The following is a 17,921-nucleotide window of genomic DNA, read 5'->3' as shown; positions in this document are numbered from 1 at the left end:
AATTGTTGACAATTATCTTGTTTAGATAAATTTTAAAATGTTTATAACGTAGTTTTAACTTATTATAAAAAATATTTTTATTTATAACATATGTAATGAATCTTAAAAGATATATAAATAAATTTAATGTTTATATAATGTAATTATATACATGGATCCCGGGAACTCACACCAATTAAAAAAAGGAAAAAATAATAATAATAATTGTGTGTGATTGGACGGACTTTAACAGGAGTAGCGGAATTTTTGTTTAAGATTTAAAAAAAATATATAATATTTTATCTTTTTATCATAATATTTTAAAAAATAATTTTAAATAACAAATTGATTTAAATAGCTTATTTTAAAATATAATTTTAACTATTTTATCTATTTTCTACAATTTTTTTGGATAATAAAATTTTAAAAATGATTAAAATAAAAAATTATTTTAAGAGTCTTACATAAAAATCATTTTTAGAATATACCTATTTTTTAAAAAAATGTGATTTTTATTAAGTTAATTAAAATATCTAATAATGAATATCTTAATTATTGAATGTTATTATTATTATTTTTTAATTGGTAAGAAATGAATCTAAAAAACTTCTACTATTTTTAAGTAAATTTTCATAAAAGTAATTTTAAAAAATATAATTTCAAAATTAATTTTTTAAAATTTTAAACAAATGGATCCAGTGAGAGAAGGATAAATCGGTTCCGATGGTGAATATTAGTTAGCCAAATGTTAAATTTTTCGGCTGAAATTTTAGTATGTTATTTTCATTATTGTGTTCGATATTCTAATAATTTCTATTAGTAGTTTTTCTTTTTATCATATTCATATATGATACTCATTTTTGTTGAGATGTTATGTTATTGTTTAGTTTTTCTCATTTAAGGTGATAATTGTATTTTTCTAGTGATAAAAGAAAAACTTTTGATTATATTCGTGATTTTATATAATTTGATTAACTAATCGTAGTTTTTATATTTGCTTTAAGAAAATTTTCACATTGAAATTTGAGGTCTCTTATATACATCGTTTTTCTCCTTTATTGCTATTATTATTGATATTAATTGTAATTAATAATTTACGAGTAGAATAAATAAAACATTTAATGACTTGCCGTTATGCGTTTTGGCAAGGAGGACCGATCCAAAAATTTCAATAGCTAATATCATGGTTGTTTAGCATTAAAATTTAAACAAAAATACATAAATTCATAAACAACAAAATTACGCTGAAATCATTATATATCATTAAGCATTAAGTTAGGGATTACAAAAGTTGAACCATTGTATATCCAAAAATCGAAAAAACCCTTAATATCCAAGTATTATAATTGCTCTCTACTTGTTTTCATATTTCGAAAGTGTTGAGAATGTTTTTCATTTTTAACACTATCAAATATTACTATTAATGTATGTGATCAAACATTCATTAAGATTTTTATCATCTATATAGTTCTTCACAAAATCTGCTGCCACAAACAAAAACAACTTTAACTTCACAAGTAAATACATCATTAGATAAGTAGTACATTTTTTAAGTTTTTACAAATATTATTGAAAGATTACTTATTTGTTTAAATTAAAAATATTTTTCTATTTATAGCGTATTAATAGAATATAACATTAATTAATCACAAGTAAAGAGACATAATATAAATCAAGAGTCAAGACAAAAACTAAATCTCAATTAAAAAAACAAAAATAAAGATAGCAACTTATACATCTCTTGGATCTTTGTCTAGTTTCAATAGAGCACAAAAAATGACATTTATAAACAAGAAAGCTAGAAAGATGAGAGCATATTAGAAAGGTTTAATAGTTTCTTAGATTTTTGTTAAGCTGCACAATAATTTTCGACTACTTATTTCTATTTTTATTTTTTGTAACCTTTTAAACCCTCATAAATAAATTACTCAACATCGAAAAGAAGTTAAAAGTCCAAATTTTATTTCCGAAGACTCAAATGAAACGTCCATTCAAATAAATTACTCGTATCTTTATTCATTAGTGAGATTATGTGGGGACATTAATGTATTAAATTATCATACTATTGGTTTAAAAAATATTAAAACAGTGGGTCAGTAGTCCTGACTGAGTGAAAACTATGCAGATCCATCCCTACGCTCTTGTCTCAATAAATTTATTATAGTATTTTTTTTTTGAATGAGATGTTTTTAACAAAAATACATTCAATATTTATTTATTATCGATTTTTCAACACAAATAATAATATATATTCTTTGTATTTTTCCAATTATTTAATAAAATATTTTACTTGTTCATAACATATGTCAATACACATGTTTTATTTTAGTAAAATTTTATTAAAATATTTTTCAACAGAATCAATATTTTACACAATTAAAATAAGAATAAAAAAATATTGTCACTAAAATAGAAATAAAACGAGACAAATGAACAGAAGAAATATTGATCGATTAGCATAGACTTGCAATGTGAGATTTATTTTAATTGATTATATATGAAAGAGACAAATATACTATCAATATTTAAATTTAATTCAAATACTTTTATATTCAATTATTTCATATGAAAATATTTTATTTGTTATTTATTTTGAAATTTTTTATTTTTTCAACTTTACATATATATATATATATATATATACACACACACTTTTTTTAATCAATTTTTAAAATAACATTTATATTAATTTTTGAATTCTTTTGCATAGTATGCTGCAAATATAAAAAAAAAATATTAAATATGAGTACTCTTGAATTCTGATTGAAATTTTAGTTTTGAAATTAATATACAAATTAGAAATTTACTTTTAAATTAAAAATTTAAGTGTTACGAATTTTAATTAAAAAATAATAAATAAACCTAATTTAATTTTCAATATAATATTAATCAATTGTGTATATTTTATATTATTTTAATATAATTCATTCTGCATATATATAATAAATTATTATTTTTTTATAATTATTTAAATTTGACATGCATCATTAGAATATATTATCCTCCATTCTCCATACATTAAATATGACTTTTATATATGTCATGTGATCATAGATATTATATGTATTAGTAATATAAAATTATGTAAATTTGAACCTCCATTATATTTATGCATTACATATTTATTATTTATTAAATAACATTTTTTTATAAATAATTGCATAAAATTTTATAATTTTATTTATTTATTTGATAAATTATAAATTTGACAATAAACACTTAAATTTAAATAAAAAATAAGATCAATATTAACTATTTTTTCTTATATCTCATTTCTCTTTACTTTTTATTTTTTATTTTTATATATTTCTCTTTTTCTTATTTATTTTTTGCATACACATAAAAAAAAATAAATGTACTTTTTTAATATTCAAACACATTGATATTAGTTAAATATTTTCACGTGCTATTACAGAAAAAATTGACGCAACTTTTAAAAAATATCAAATATAGGCGTGTAATTTTATTTGTTGGATATGAAAAGAAATTCATTATATATAATTGTAATTCTTTTCATACTAATAATAATAATACTTATATATATGTATAATTTTTTTTTTAAATGTAATATTTTTGCACATTTAACTACAATTTTGGTACTCGAGAAGTGTTTACTATAAATGACTTTTTTTTGTGATATATTATTGTTAAATCTTTCAATATTATTAAGTTAATAACCATTTAATTTTTTAAGTTAACTATTAAATATTCAATAAGAGGTTGAGATAAATTTATAAAGATTACATGTGAATTAAGAATTAAATGATTAAATTAATAAAATTTTGAGATTTTAACCATGTTGAAATAACATAATAAAATATTCATTTATTTTACTGTATTAATATATTAAACTATCAATCATCGTGTATTCAAAAAATAATCAAAGATTTATTTCTTAAAAACATCCATCAATATCAAAAAATAACACTGCATTTTTCATCTAAGTATTTAATTTTAATATTTAAATTAATTTAAAAAAAATTAGAATGGTTTCAAAATAAATAATAGTTGCAGTGGATTGATTAAATATTAATATTGATTTTAATTTTTTAAAATTTAAACTCTTTATATATTACAAAATTTAAACCGATCCATTATTTGTACATATCATATAATCCATACAAACAAACAACATGGTCTACAAGTTATATTCTAACCTTAAAGTAAAAAAAATATTTTTTAATTAAATTTAAATATAAAATATAATTAAATGTCAATTAAAAATAAGATATATAAAAAAATTTACATTGCGTGAATATTTTTTTATTTTGATTTTCATAATATATTTTTGTAGACTACGATTGATTTTCATAATATATTTATAAACTATGAAATTACACTCACAATCATATTCATTTAAATTTAAATTTTGCTTTTAAATGTTTTAGTAGAGATTACCAAAAACATAATTTTATTTTTCTTAAAATGGAAATAAAATACAAAATCTTTTTTAATTAGATTAGATTAAATTAAAATGAAATTCATAATAATAATATTTTTTTTCTGTATCAACAAAAGGGAATACTTGTTTGATTCTCAAATAAAAAAAAGTAAAAATATGAAATTTAGAAGGGCATACACGTAAGATTTTTTTAGTCGCCAAACAAACAACAAAAGAGAAAGGGCGGGAAAATACACAAGCAGGGTTGGGGCTTTTGTTACTACTCTCGCTGCCACAAATCACAACTTCAGTTTGAACAGAGCTAATCGAAAGAATTTCACGACGATGAACACTGACGGCCGGAAGTGGGACCGTCGAGATAACAGAATATCCAAAAAGCAAAAACTTATCCGCAGCGCCGAAGAAGAACTCGAAGTAAAGTTAGGGTTTGATCTTTTCTCAGAAGGACAAAAGCGACTTGGATGGTTACTCACTTTCTCATCAGTATGTTAATTTCTGGTTAATTTTTCTTGTGTGCTTTTGATCTATCACTCGGGGTTTTCCTTATTTCAATATCAAATTGGTGAATACACGAAGGTGTAACTCAGTTTTAGTTATTTCAATTTCAAATTGATGAGACAAATGTGAAATTGAACTTGTTGGTTACTTGTTGCAAGAAATGTTTATGTATGAATGATATTTTATTCTCATAGCTTCCATTCTATTAGCTCGACATAGAATTGCGCTTTTGCTGCTTCACATTTACAGCTACATGCTAAGTAGCACTTACACAGTTCAGTTCTGTTGTAAGACATGTGTTGGTGTTTGACACTGAACCAACACTAATGCATCTACTAACATTCAATCATTTCTATTTTCACAAATTTTCAGGGGTGTCTAGTGTTGTGTCTTAGGGTATGTTTGGGAGTTGGGTTTTGGAGGGTAGGAGAGGAGGGGAAAGGCTTATTTTTCTTTTTCAAATTAAGGAAGCTATAAAATATTTCTTAAAATAAATTAAGTAGAATTGAAATATTATGTGAATATTTATCATATTATTTTTTCAATTTTTAAAAATATTAAATATATAGCAAAATATTGACTTAGGCCCCCAAAGCCCTTCTCTCCAAAATGCAACTCCCAGAAATACTTTTAGTGTTGTGTCTGGTCTACGTGTTTGTGTCCGTGCTCCATTGGTTATATGTGAGAATGGGATTGTGCTTCTGGCTATCTTTCTACTCTTAGGCTAAACTATAACATTATATGGTAATTCATTTTTTATTGTTGTGATTTTCCTAGGATTAGAAGTTGAGTTTTCAGTTCTTAATTATGAAGTCACAACAAGTTGGTTTTGATTTAATACTTTATTGGAAGGGACTTAAACATGATTTACCATGCCTTGCAGTCGTCTTATGAGGACGAGGATACACGTAAAGCATACAGTTGCGTTGATCTTTACTTTGTCACACAGGTAATTTCGGCTAAAATGCTTCTCTAGAAAGCTTGATTTTCTTACTAGTTTTTCCACCAAAAGAGAGGCCTGATCTGGTAAATAGATTACTGATTGGAGTCTACCTGCAGGATGGGTCCTCATTCAAGACAAAATACAGATTTCGCCCTTATTTCTATGTAGCTACAAAGGTGAGTGAGCACATTCACCTGCATGCATGTACAATGCCATAGCAAGATACTTGGTTTTAAGCTTGTTCATGTGTGACTATCCAATCATCTATATTCATTGCTTTTACGAATTTATTTTGATTCGGTGTTTATTCTGTGACAACCATCATGTTGATGGTCCTAATTGTGATTATGTAAATTTAATAGAATAAAATGGAGATGGATGTTGACGCATACCTGAGACGACGTTACGAAAGCCAAGTTGCAGATATTAAAATTGTTGAAAAGGAAGACCTGGATCTTGTAAGAATTTTATGCATCTCTTATCCGATACATGAAAATCAATACAACTTTAGCATTGATTATCTGTTTTCTTGGTTTTTATGGTGTAACTCCTTCAGACTTTAAGACCGTTAAGTCAAAATGGTTCTGACACAGTCTGCATTGAAGTTCATTTTGCTTTAATCAATAAGACCATGCATAATTGCTTACTTTGAATTTGCTTATAAATGGACTCTGAATTATTTTCATGGTTCTGAGCAGAAAAACCACTTGTCTGGATTGACAAAATCTTATTTAAAGCTTTCATTTGATACTGTGCAACAACTGATGAATGTGAAGAGTGACCTGATGCATGTTGTTGAAAGAAATAAAGCAAAGTCTGATGCTGCAGAAGCCTATGAGTCTATATTAACAGGGAGAAGGTAAATCAAGTGTCACGGGACAAAAAATTTTTAGATTGAAGTTGCCTTCCTTTAACAATGCAATTTCATTCTTTAGCTGTGATTATGTAAGTAAATTTTAACTTACTTTTTTACCCGATCTGATCGTAGCCTGCTTATTGCTTAACAGAGAACAAAAACCTCAAGATTTTCTAGATTGCATAATTGATCTTCGCGAATATGACGTTCCTTACCATGTTCGCTTTGCTATTGACAATGGTAAGTTTTGATATTTATCCTCTTGTTTTAGTATCTATTCTATTATCCCATCTTCCATTGTCATGTTGTATTTATATTTATCATCACACTCTTGATCACATGTGACCCAGATATACGGAGCGGCCAGTGGTATGATGTCGGAGTGTCCAACGATGGGGTTACACTTGAGAAGAGGACAGATCTTCTACAGCGTGCTGAAGTTCGTGTTTGTGCATTTGATATCGAAACCACAAAACTTCCATTAAAGTTTCCTGATGCTGACTATGATTTAGTTATGATGATTTCGTATATGGTAGACGGGCAAGGGTATTTAATCATAAACAGAGAGGTGAGGATTAATTGGAGGTGTTAATGTTTGAACAATCTCTTTCTTGCTGTTTTTTTTTTGGAAAACTCTCTTGCTTGCTACTCTGCCATTAATACAAAGGGTATCGTAAATACTTGTTGCATCAGAAGTCTCTTATCTTTAGTTTTCTGTTGATAAGTATTTTTTGATTGCTCTTTTCTTTTCACAAGAGTTTAATGTTATTCAGGTAATTTACCTGCTAGTGGTTGTATGATTCCCAAACACCTCTACTTTGGGTGCACATGACGTTGATCTCAATAAAATATTGGGTTTTTTATTCTAAATTGGAGATGTACAAGTAGAGATTGGTAATCTATTTGACTCCCAAATTATGTATAAAGTATAGCCAAAGGATCAGTGAAATAGTAATAAATTATTTAACTCTAATTCATCAAAAAGTATTTCTTAATTGATCTTGTAGTTGTAATGCTTAGCGGACGTATTTTAGAAAAACATTAGTCATTATCGTTGGCTGATGACTTTAAATAATTGTGTTGTTTTTTCTTACCAGTGTGTTGGGGATGATATAGAGGATCTAGAGTACACTCCAAAACCTGAGTTTGAAGGGTATTTTAAGGTGACAAATGTTCAGAATGAGGTAATGCGATATGGGATTCCATAAATGATGGTCATGTGTTATTTCTCTGCTGAAAATCAATTCCTCCAAGTTTCCTATAGTGACAATTTTTAATTGTTGTGGTTAATTATTTGGTTTGTGGTTAACTTTTTTGGCAGATTGAGCTCCTTAGATTTTGGTTTTCTCATATGCAAGAGGTGAAACCTGGTATATATGTGACTTATAATGGTGATTTCTTTGATTGGCCATTCCTGGAACGACGGGCAGCTCATCATGGGTTCAAAATGAGTGATGTATGTTGCTAACTTTGTGTAATTTTTTTGTTTGTGGGGGTACTGGCTTCATTTTCATGGGTCAATAAGTAAAATGCATGTGCTACCATGTATATATGCAGAATTCTTTGTTTCTCTACATTTTCATTAACAGCTTATCAACTAAAAGGAAGACAGTATTTCCCATTGTATTTGAACTTGAAATTTGCCTTTGTTATGCAATAGTTGTTTATGTGAAGTCACTTTCTTTGCATATACGTTCTGGGATAAATCATGTATGTTTCAAATTTTCATTTTCATATCTGCTCCTTATTCTGAAGCATATTAGTTCTACTGTTTCCCTTTTAGTTTTTTTAGTTGACTATTTCTCTCTTCTATTTTGCTGTTTATTATTTGATCTTGCAGGAAATTGGGTTTCAATGTGACATGAATCAAGGGGAATGTCGTGCTAAATTTGCTCCCCATTTAGATTGTTTTGCTTGGGTTAAACGTGACAGTTATCTCCCTCAGGGGAGCCAAGGCCTAAAGGTACAAAGTTCATACTCTCAAGTTTGCAGTTCTATTAATTGTCTTTAATTAAATTTCTTTACGACATGGTTTTTATGACAATATATATTTTTAATTCATCCAAAAGAAAAACCAGTCTTTCGTTGTTATTCATGTAGGACTTTTGTATGGTTTATAGTTCTCTTGGACATAGTTAGATATGGATTCTCCCCAAATGTTGCAACATATTTTTTAAGTTCAAGAGCACTTGGATGAGTAGGTTTGAGCCTCTTTTAGCTGAGCTAGTGGTTCGAGTCTGGATCTAGCCCTGATAACGCAATAACGTTAAACTCTTGATGGAGACATTTGTCGTCCACGTGGGAGATTAGTCTCCGTAGTTGCATGTGACAGTTGGTATATACCAAAAAGGGTGTATAAGAACCATGTAAGTGCCAGGTAGTCAATCGCGGCCAAAACTCCTATTAATTTTATAGGGACCAAAAACATAGTTAACTCTAAATAACTATTTGAACACTGATAAGAATAACACTTCGGAAGATTTTATTAAATTCGTCAAATTTGATAGATTTAATTCCTCTCCTTAAGCTCTGATAATCACGAATAATGCTAGCAGTAACCTTATTGTATAGAACTGTTATGGGATAGTGTTACTTTATGGCTCCCTTTGTTGCTCTGCCCATGACTTATTAAAATGAAACACCGTGTTAGTTATTCAGAGTACCCCTTTTCCTTTCCCTGCATTTGACTTTGCTAAAAACTTTGCCTTCCATTTTAATGCATTTTACTTGGTTCAAGTTTTTTGTCCATCTTTCTCTACCTTAGTAAGGCTATAGATACCACTTTCCCCTATATGCATAAATATAATGACAAAATGATATCTGGCCAAGGCCATTCCTTAGATTTTGGGTGCCCTAAACTAATCAAATGATGTCTCATTAATCATTTGTATGATATTCTTGTTACATATTTTGCTGCAAAATAATTAATAACTCATTCATATTCAAGGTTATTTAAACAATAATTCATATAGAAATCAAAGCAAAATTATTTTTAATTTACCTTGTGAAATAACATATTTCAAATATGATTTACGATTTAGAAAAACTTCTTTCTAAGCATAAACAATAGTGGCATGATTACTTCATATTGTTCTATAAGTCATGCATGCATTGGAAAAATAATTAGCTCAGATTACAAAAGTAAGAGAACGTTCAATGTTTTTACTTTTTACAGAAATCAAATTTAAGTGTTAGATGTAAGTCTTACTTATTAGAAAGAAAAAAGTGTGAGTCTCAGCTCTAGGGTTATAGAAGAGGGGCCCTAAAGTTTCTTACATATAAATTTGATAACTATGAAAAAATTGTATTGGTGCCCTTGAAATAAATGGGACACTATGCAATTTCACACCACTGTATGCAGTTAACTGACTACCTACTTAGCTACATATTTCATTTATTTACTAAATTTGATATTCCCAAATTTTTATATTCGCTAAGTTTGAATAAAACTTGTTTTACATTAAATTGAATGGTCTCCTTGTATGTTATATTATAAATTATAATGAACAAAGTATAAGTCTTGTGCTCATTTAGTTTCTGCTGCACCAAGTTTGCCCTTTCTCCATGTGATATTTTCTTTGTTATTATTTAGGCTGTAACAAAAGCAAAGTTGGGTTATGATCCAAAAGAGGTGAACCCTGAGGACATGGTACGTTATGCAAAGGAAAAGCCTCAGGTATGAGTGATCTGAAGTGATTTCTCTATTATTTGTTAAATTGGTTTGATATTGGGTATTGCAGATAGAGCATTGTAATATGTAAACTGTACAAAATATTTGGCTTTTGAGTTTTTGTAAAATATTGTGTATGAATAGTTGTCATTTGTCAATATATTTGAATTTTTTTCTCCAGGTTTGTACGACCTCTATGATTATGCTTAGAATAGGCGGCGATACTTAATAGAGTGTGTAATAGAGTTACTAAATAATAGTCTAATATTGTTGTAATCCTGACGGTAAAAATTGTAAAATGTAACTAACTGAGTTCAAATCTGTTAGGATACATTCTCTCTATAATACTCATTCCCTTGTAATCAGTTTCCATTGAAAAGGTGGATGATGACATAGTTGCCTGTTTTGCCTAATAAGATCTGATGCAATTGGTTTTGATTATGCTTGCGGTGTTAGACTGAAAAAGGACCTTAAATTTATACTATTTTTTGAGTCAAATTGTCCTCTGCTAATTTCTAAGGTCTTTTGGGGTTCTGACAAACATTCTTTGGGGTTATGTTGTGTATCCGAATACCAAATTCATGAAAATGGTGTAGTTTGATACTTTGATTATTGTCTTCTTTTTTGAAATGACGAGATTTATTTTAATGCCAATAAAGAAATGTAAATAAAAAATATCATCTTTATTTGTCTATCAAGAGCCTAGGAACTGTGTAGTTCTTAAGTTGTTTATTGTTGGAAGTGAGCATTAACTTTCATACTTGGTTAGTCCTTAGGATATGCCATACTTTATTGTTGGAGTTTTCAATCTTTAAAGTTATGCATTTGGTTGGTCATGACTCTCCTGAGATATCTTGTTAATTTTACTTAATTTTTCTTCGTTGATTTGAATTGTTATTGCAGACGATGGCTTCCTATTCTGTTTCTGATGCAGTGTCCACTTATTACCTATATAAAACTTATGTTCATCCCTTTATTTTCTCTCTTGCCACTATAATACCCATGTCACCAGATGAGGTTTTGCGCAAAGGCAGCGGGACCCTCTGTGAAATGTTGCTTATGGTCCAGGTGTGCTCTTATGCCTGTTTTTATTGAACTTGAATCTCCCTTTCTCCCTGTTCTTTTTTTTTTCCTTCCCATTTCAAGGCCTCTACTTTTCCTTGTATTTATTTTCACATCTTTTACAGGCATACAAGGCTAATGTTATCTGCCCTAACAAGCACCAATCTGATCCGGAGAAGTTTTATAAGAATCATCTTCTTGAGAGTGAGACGTACATAGGCGGGCACGTTGAATGCCTAGAAACTGGTGTATTTAGATCTGATATTCCATGTAGTTTTACACTTGAGCCATCTGGTTTTGAGGTTTGTTGTTTTCATCTTTAATTACTTTACTACTGTTTGTGCGCTCCTTTCATTATCGAACATACTGTATAATCTTCAATTTTCATATATAAAGTTGATACTTCTTCCAATTCTAGTTATTTTCTCTGCAAAATAGGGAAAAACCCTTTTTGTGCCAGGCAGGTGGAGCAGATTTTTACCCTGCCCCCACCTAAAGATATAACTAAATTCTGGAATTATGCTTCTTCATAATACAACAACAACCAAGCCTTATCCTATTGAGTAGGGTCAACTATATGGATCAAACGATGTAATAAATTCTATCATATAACATATCTTTTTCTAGCTCATTAATCTCTATGTCCTTCCCAATAGTTTCTCTTATAGTTTTTCTATGTCTTCCTCTGCCTCTTGCGATTTGATTACCTTCCATTTGATATACTCTCCTTACTACAAATTCTATAGGTCTCCTCTCCACAGACCCAAACCACCTAAGCTTAGTTTCTACCATATCTTCTACTGTAGGTGCTACCCCAATTCTCTCTCTAATGCTGTCATTCGTAATCCTATCTTGTCTAGTTTTTCAACTCATTGTGTGCAACATTCACATCTTTGATATTTTTTTTTTATCCTCATGTCATCTAATCTCTCTAATGCTTCATAATATTTTCTGTAAATATGCTTCACTAACTGTGAAATGATGTGGTTTCAGCAATTAATCAACAACCTTGATCGAGATTTACAATATGCTATTAAAGAAGAGGGTAAGATGGATTTGAAATCTGTCTCAAATTATGATGAAGTGAAGAATGCTATCACGGAAAAGGTACTGATAAAGATTTTTGGATTGCTAATTTTCACGTATGGTTACTTGTCCATAATTTTATCTAAACTCATTTTAATTGTTTGATCTTATATTTTCAAAATCACTTTTTTGTTATTTAGCTATCATGTCATAATTTAGTAATTATTATCACCTATTTCTCTATGCTTTCAGCTTGTAAAATTACGAGATGCGCCGATACGTGATGAATGCCCCCTTATTTATCATCTGGATGTAGCTGCAATGTATCCAAACATAATTTTAACCAACCGACTTCAGGTATTATGAGATTTGTATTTATAATATTGGTCTTTAGCAGAATATGCATGCTTAGAGCATTTTCAATGGAGTATCTAATAGGGTACCATAGGAGAATGAACTTGTTCCTTATTTTTTTCTCTCCATTTGAGGAACCTGAGGTGGCAAAATTGGGTTTCATCGATTTTGTTGAAGTTGCTTATTTAAGATACAGTAGCATAGGATTAAAAAATTGTTTCCCTTTCTCATCCATTGGAATAAGATACAATTGCATTCTTTTTTACCATTGGAGCAAAATGTGTATGAATTGCATAAGTATGATGTGGCATTGTGGGAACCACTTGGTAGTAATATATGAAACCCAAAATGGGTTCCTTAAACAATGACCGTTGGAGATGATGCTCTTGGATATTTTTCCAATGAAATTTTGTTACGAGTATATGTATTAGGGATCACACTTGGATTGGGAGCTTCAAGATCTGCTCCATATCACTTGGTTGTGATTCTTTTGAGCTTCTTCAATTCTGCCTCGTGTCATTGTGCATCATGTTATTGGATGCTCACATGCATTCCAACCCTGGTAGTTAAAATCGAGATTCGACCTAGGATCAAGGAGGGGAGTCAAAATCATAAATCGTAACGCGATTTGTAAGATCCTACCAAAAATATTAATATATATTTGGTATAAAAATATGATAATATGATTAATAAGTATAATTCAAGTATAACTCAAGTATATATTAATAAGTATAATTCAAGTATGTATATAAATAATTATTTTATTATTAATGTCTGAACATTTAATTTATATTTTGTCAAAAAAACATTTATTTTATGCTTTACAATGATTATGAAAAGTTTTTTATTTTTTATTTTATCATGATGGGAAATACAAGTTGATTATTCTAAACATTTCAACTGCTACAAAATGCAGCCCCATAGACAAGTCCTACTCCAGAGAGTTAATTCTCTATTATTTCTTTTCTTCCTAGGATACACCTCCTTAATAGGACGGCGTTGTAGAGTGTTAGAATATATGAAATATTTTATAATATTAGTTTCTTATCTTCGAGTATTTCTCTTAAAATTAGTTTTCATATTACTTAGCTATTCTTATGATTTAGTTCGCTATTCAATTGGGAGTCTTGTTGGTGCTTAGTCTTTTGTTTTAAGTTAATTATCAATCATATTACACTATTATCATATTCAAAGTCGGTATTATTGCTCTTCTCTCATTCTTCTCTGTAATATCTGTAGCTTAACGTTTTTCATCTAGTACAAGTATGGTAAGCATTTGAAGTAAAATTAGTGGTTATTATCTTAGCATTTTATAGCCAATAGTTAAACGTGGATAAGCATTTCACTAAAATGTTGGGGGTAATTGAAAGATATGTATATTTTTTTGCTTTTTCGGTTTCACCATGACTCTTTGAGTTTTGATCCTGAATTTTGAATTTCCAGTAAACATAAATCTTCCATCCCCTAAGGGATTTTTTTTCCTTTCATAACTGCAGCCTCCATCAATTGTTACGGATGAGATTTGCACTGCATGTGACTTTAACCGTCCTGGAAAGACTTGTCTACGCAAGCTTGAGTGGGTTTGGCGTGGAGAAACATTCACGGGAAAGAAAAGGTGTAATTTCTTTTTTGTTAATGACAGGTGTTTTGCGCAAATCACTGAAAACATAATAAATTACTGACATGTGTTTTATTTAAATCCTTTCAGTGACTATTATCATCTAAAGAAGCAAATTGAGTCAGAGTTTGTAGATGGGGTGAATGAAAGGTCATCAAAATCTTTTCTTGACCTGCCCAAGGCAGAGCAACAATCAAGACTAAAAGAGCGTTTAAAGAAATACTGCCAGAAGGTTACAGCTGATTTATTGGTCATTCTTTTTAAATAATGTATGACATACTAAATCATAGTGGCTTCCTCAGGCATATAAACGGGTACTTGACAAACCAGTTACCGAACTCCGTGAAGCTGGAATCTGCATGCGGGAAAATCCATTTTATGTTGACACTGTTCGCAGGTGAGTTAAGATCATAGAAGAGTAATTTAGAAGCAGATGTCCGTAGATGTTTATAATCTGTGGACCACATTTAATATAGAGCATTACAGCTCATAGATTTAACTTAGATTGGTTAACCTTAAGAATCCCTTAAGTTTCTCTTGCACTATTTTTGGTTGCTTGTAGTACTAAGCCCAGGTTTTGTGCTATCTGGTTCTAGTTTCCGGGATAGGAGATACGAATATAAAGGCCTTAACAAGGTTTGGAAGGGAAAACTATCAGAGGCCAAGGCCAGTGGAAATTCTTTAAAGATCCAGGAAGCACAAGTATGAATTATATCAATAGGCTTGTTGGTTCTTGCACACTTTACTCAATTTGTTGTTAACAATATGTTACAGTGTTGGGGTTTCATATTTGATTGTTTTATTCATCAGGACATGGTAGTGCTTTATGATTCGTTGCAACTTGCTCACAAGTGTATTCTTAATTCCTTTTATGGATATGTAATGCGCAAGTGAGTATATTGATCTCGATATGTTCTTCAATTTTCATCATTGGGATTCAATCAATAGCATTTTCTATTTTTTTCTTCTTAACCATCTTGTGCATCAATGTTTTTTTGTTACAGGGGTGCAAGATGGTACTCCATGGAAATGGCTGGTGTTGTCACATATACTGGTGCAAAAATAATTCAGAATGCTCGCTTGTTGGTAGAGAAAATAGGAAAACCACTTGAACTAGACACAGATGGTATCTGGTGTGCTCTTCCTGGATCTTTTCCAGAAAATTTCACTTTTAAAACAATGTATGTTCTATGTTATTAATTTATGTGATTGATTATGCATACATATGCACACAAACACGTATGGACTCATAAGTTGTTAATATCATGTGTTAAAATTACTAATTAGTATACTTAGGTAAAATAAGGAGAAGAAATATGATAATGGTGTAATATGGTAGACCTTGATAGTAGTAACTTGATATAGAAGACTAAATACTACACCTCTTTAAGGGATACAAGATTCCTAACCCTAAATAAATAGAGAAAACAGGAAACAAAACATGATAATAACTAATTAATATAAAAGCTAATGTAATGAGATAATCTAGGATTACATATTGATCCTATGAGGTAAACTAAGACACTAACACATTTCGTATATTCCAACACATTTCGAAACTATTTGGCAGTTCCATCACTTTATTTTTATGTATAATAAGTAAATATTTGCAAATATCTAAATTATTTGAATTTTTTATACATGATCATCAAGATAATATGTTTTGATTCCAAATTTGCATTCTAAAAAGAAGTATTTAGGGGCTGTCTATTATTATATTATAACATAAACTCTGCTTATTTTTTATATATATAGAGTATTTAGGATATTGTTGACTGCCTAAATTAAGGTCAATGATTTCGGTGGCTAATTTCTACTCAGTATAGTTGAATATTCTAGTTAATTTCTCCAACATTACTATAATTAAAGGTGTAGGCGGTAGGCAAATGTGCTTCATCTTAATTTTTACTCCAGCTATATGTCAAAAAGTTTTTTTTCTCTCTTTCTTGTTCTCAACAATGTCAAATGCTGTTAGAGAAATGTTTAGATGCTTACTCATATTTGATGTATTTCAGAGACTCAAAAAGGAAGTTGACAATCTCATACCCTTGTGTTATGCTTAATGTTGATGTGGCAATACATAATACAAATGATCAGTATCAGGTGTGCTTGTTATTTTATTCGTAAATGATTCAATTCACAATATGACTCAAGTGCTTCAGGTTCTTTGTTTTACACTTGTTTGTCTGCAGTTACCTTGCTTTTACATGTGATTATGTCATTAATTCTATTTCCAACTTTCTGACAGACACTCGTTCAAAATGAGAAAAATCCGAATGAGAGAACTTATAAAACTCATAGTGAATGCTCTATTGAATTTGAGGTGGACGGACCATACAAGGTAAAATGGAGCAGTAATTTGAGATAAAATATTGTCCCTCATTTCACTATATTTAAATGACTTGTACTATTTGCTTTGATGTAGGCAATGATTATTCCTACTTCCAAGGAGGAAGGAGTTTTAATTAAGAAGCGATATGCTGTTTTTAACGATGATGGAACCCTTGCAGAGCTGAAAGGTTTTGAGATCAAGCGCAGAGGTGAACTGAAGCTAATCAAAGTTTTCCAGGTATTTTATTAAAGTTTATTAACGAGTTCATTACCCGTGCTTGGTACGGGCTCCATACTATGTTCTTAATGCAAGTTAGAGTGATCAGTTGAAGTTGTTTTTTCAACAGGCTCAGCTTTTTGACAAGTTTCTGCTTGGCTCAACCTTAAAGGAATGCTATTCAGAGGTTGCTAAAGTGGCAAACCACTGGCTTGATCTTCTTGATGTATGCTACGGATCTATGGCTTAATGTCTATTTTAATTGAAGTACTAGGGGTTTAATATATATTTTTTCAAACTAGTTAGTTGAAGATACTGATGGTCATGACCAGATACATTTCTGTGTCCTTATATAAATTCACCCTGTCATCCAGAACCAAGGAAAGGATATTGCAGACAGTGAATTGCTTGATTATATATCAGAATCAAGTACCATGAGCAAATCTTTAGCTGATTATGGTCAGCAGAAGTCTTGTGCTGTTACCACTGCTAAACGGCTTGCTGACTTTCTTGGTGATACAATGGTCAAAGATAAAGGTCTTCGCTGTCAGTACATAGTAGCAAGTGAACCTAAGGTGTGATTTGTGCATAATTTGGAAATTTCATGAATCACATTTTTTTCATTCATCCAAATAATCTGCTTGTTTAATGCTTAGCGACTATCATATAAAGATAACTGCCTTTGGCTCTTTGCAGGGAACACCTGTAAGTGAGCGTGCTGTTCCTGTGGCAATATTTGAAACTGATGCTGGTAAGTTTTCTCGTTCAAAGTAACAAATAACAATTTTATACTTGTTTATATTTTAAATATGAAAGTGTATGCATATTTTGCAGAAGTAATGAAGTTCTATGTCCGAAAATGGTGCAAGGTCTCATCAGATGTTGGCATTCGATCTATAATTGACTGGGCCTATTACAAGCAACGGCTTAGTTCTGCAATTCAAAAAATTATCACTATTCCTGCT

The 17,921-nt window shown here is 29.8% G+C and overlaps 1 protein-coding gene across 1 annotated transcript in view; it reads left to right on the top strand.

Annotated features, from left to right (window-relative positions):
- The first annotated feature begins 4,598 nt into the window (after positions 1–4,598).
- The window catches only part of LOC101514286 (DNA polymerase epsilon catalytic subunit A), a 25,976-nt gene continuing 12,653 nt past the window's right edge, over positions 4,599–17,921 (top strand). The window contains exons 1-28 of the mRNA XM_004505938.4: positions 4,599–4,864; positions 5,763–5,828; positions 5,939–5,998; positions 6,185–6,280; positions 6,521–6,681; positions 6,830–6,918; positions 7,029–7,246; positions 7,776–7,862; positions 8,000–8,134; positions 8,519–8,641; positions 10,271–10,354; positions 11,252–11,416; positions 11,536–11,712; positions 12,404–12,517; positions 12,689–12,793; positions 14,287–14,405; positions 14,499–14,640; positions 14,711–14,805; positions 15,005–15,110; positions 15,219–15,298; positions 15,413–15,589; positions 16,424–16,511; positions 16,657–16,749; positions 16,834–16,977; positions 17,087–17,182; positions 17,331–17,531; positions 17,653–17,707; positions 17,791–17,921. Coding sequence (XP_004505995.1) covers positions 4,706–4,864; positions 5,763–5,828; positions 5,939–5,998; positions 6,185–6,280; positions 6,521–6,681; positions 6,830–6,918; positions 7,029–7,246; positions 7,776–7,862; positions 8,000–8,134; positions 8,519–8,641; positions 10,271–10,354; positions 11,252–11,416; positions 11,536–11,712; positions 12,404–12,517; positions 12,689–12,793; positions 14,287–14,405; positions 14,499–14,640; positions 14,711–14,805; positions 15,005–15,110; positions 15,219–15,298; positions 15,413–15,589; positions 16,424–16,511; positions 16,657–16,749; positions 16,834–16,977; positions 17,087–17,182; positions 17,331–17,531; positions 17,653–17,707; positions 17,791–17,921 — 3,366 coding nt within the window. The 5' untranslated portion in view covers positions 4,599–4,705. The remainder of the gene's footprint in view (positions 4,865–5,762; positions 5,829–5,938; positions 5,999–6,184; positions 6,281–6,520; positions 6,682–6,829; positions 6,919–7,028; positions 7,247–7,775; positions 7,863–7,999; positions 8,135–8,518; positions 8,642–10,270; positions 10,355–11,251; positions 11,417–11,535; positions 11,713–12,403; positions 12,518–12,688; positions 12,794–14,286; positions 14,406–14,498; positions 14,641–14,710; positions 14,806–15,004; positions 15,111–15,218; positions 15,299–15,412; positions 15,590–16,423; positions 16,512–16,656; positions 16,750–16,833; positions 16,978–17,086; positions 17,183–17,330; positions 17,532–17,652; positions 17,708–17,790) is intronic.

Source organism: Cicer arietinum, chromosome 6 (assembly GCF_000331145.2).
Source record: "Cicer arietinum cultivar CDC Frontier isolate Library 1 chromosome 6, Cicar.CDCFrontier_v2.0, whole genome shotgun sequence".
NCBI lineage: Eukaryota > Viridiplantae > Streptophyta > Magnoliopsida > Fabales > Fabaceae > Cicer > Cicer arietinum.
The sequence above is the reverse complement of the archived record's forward strand: the minus strand, read 5'-3'. Positions and strand labels throughout refer to the sequence as shown.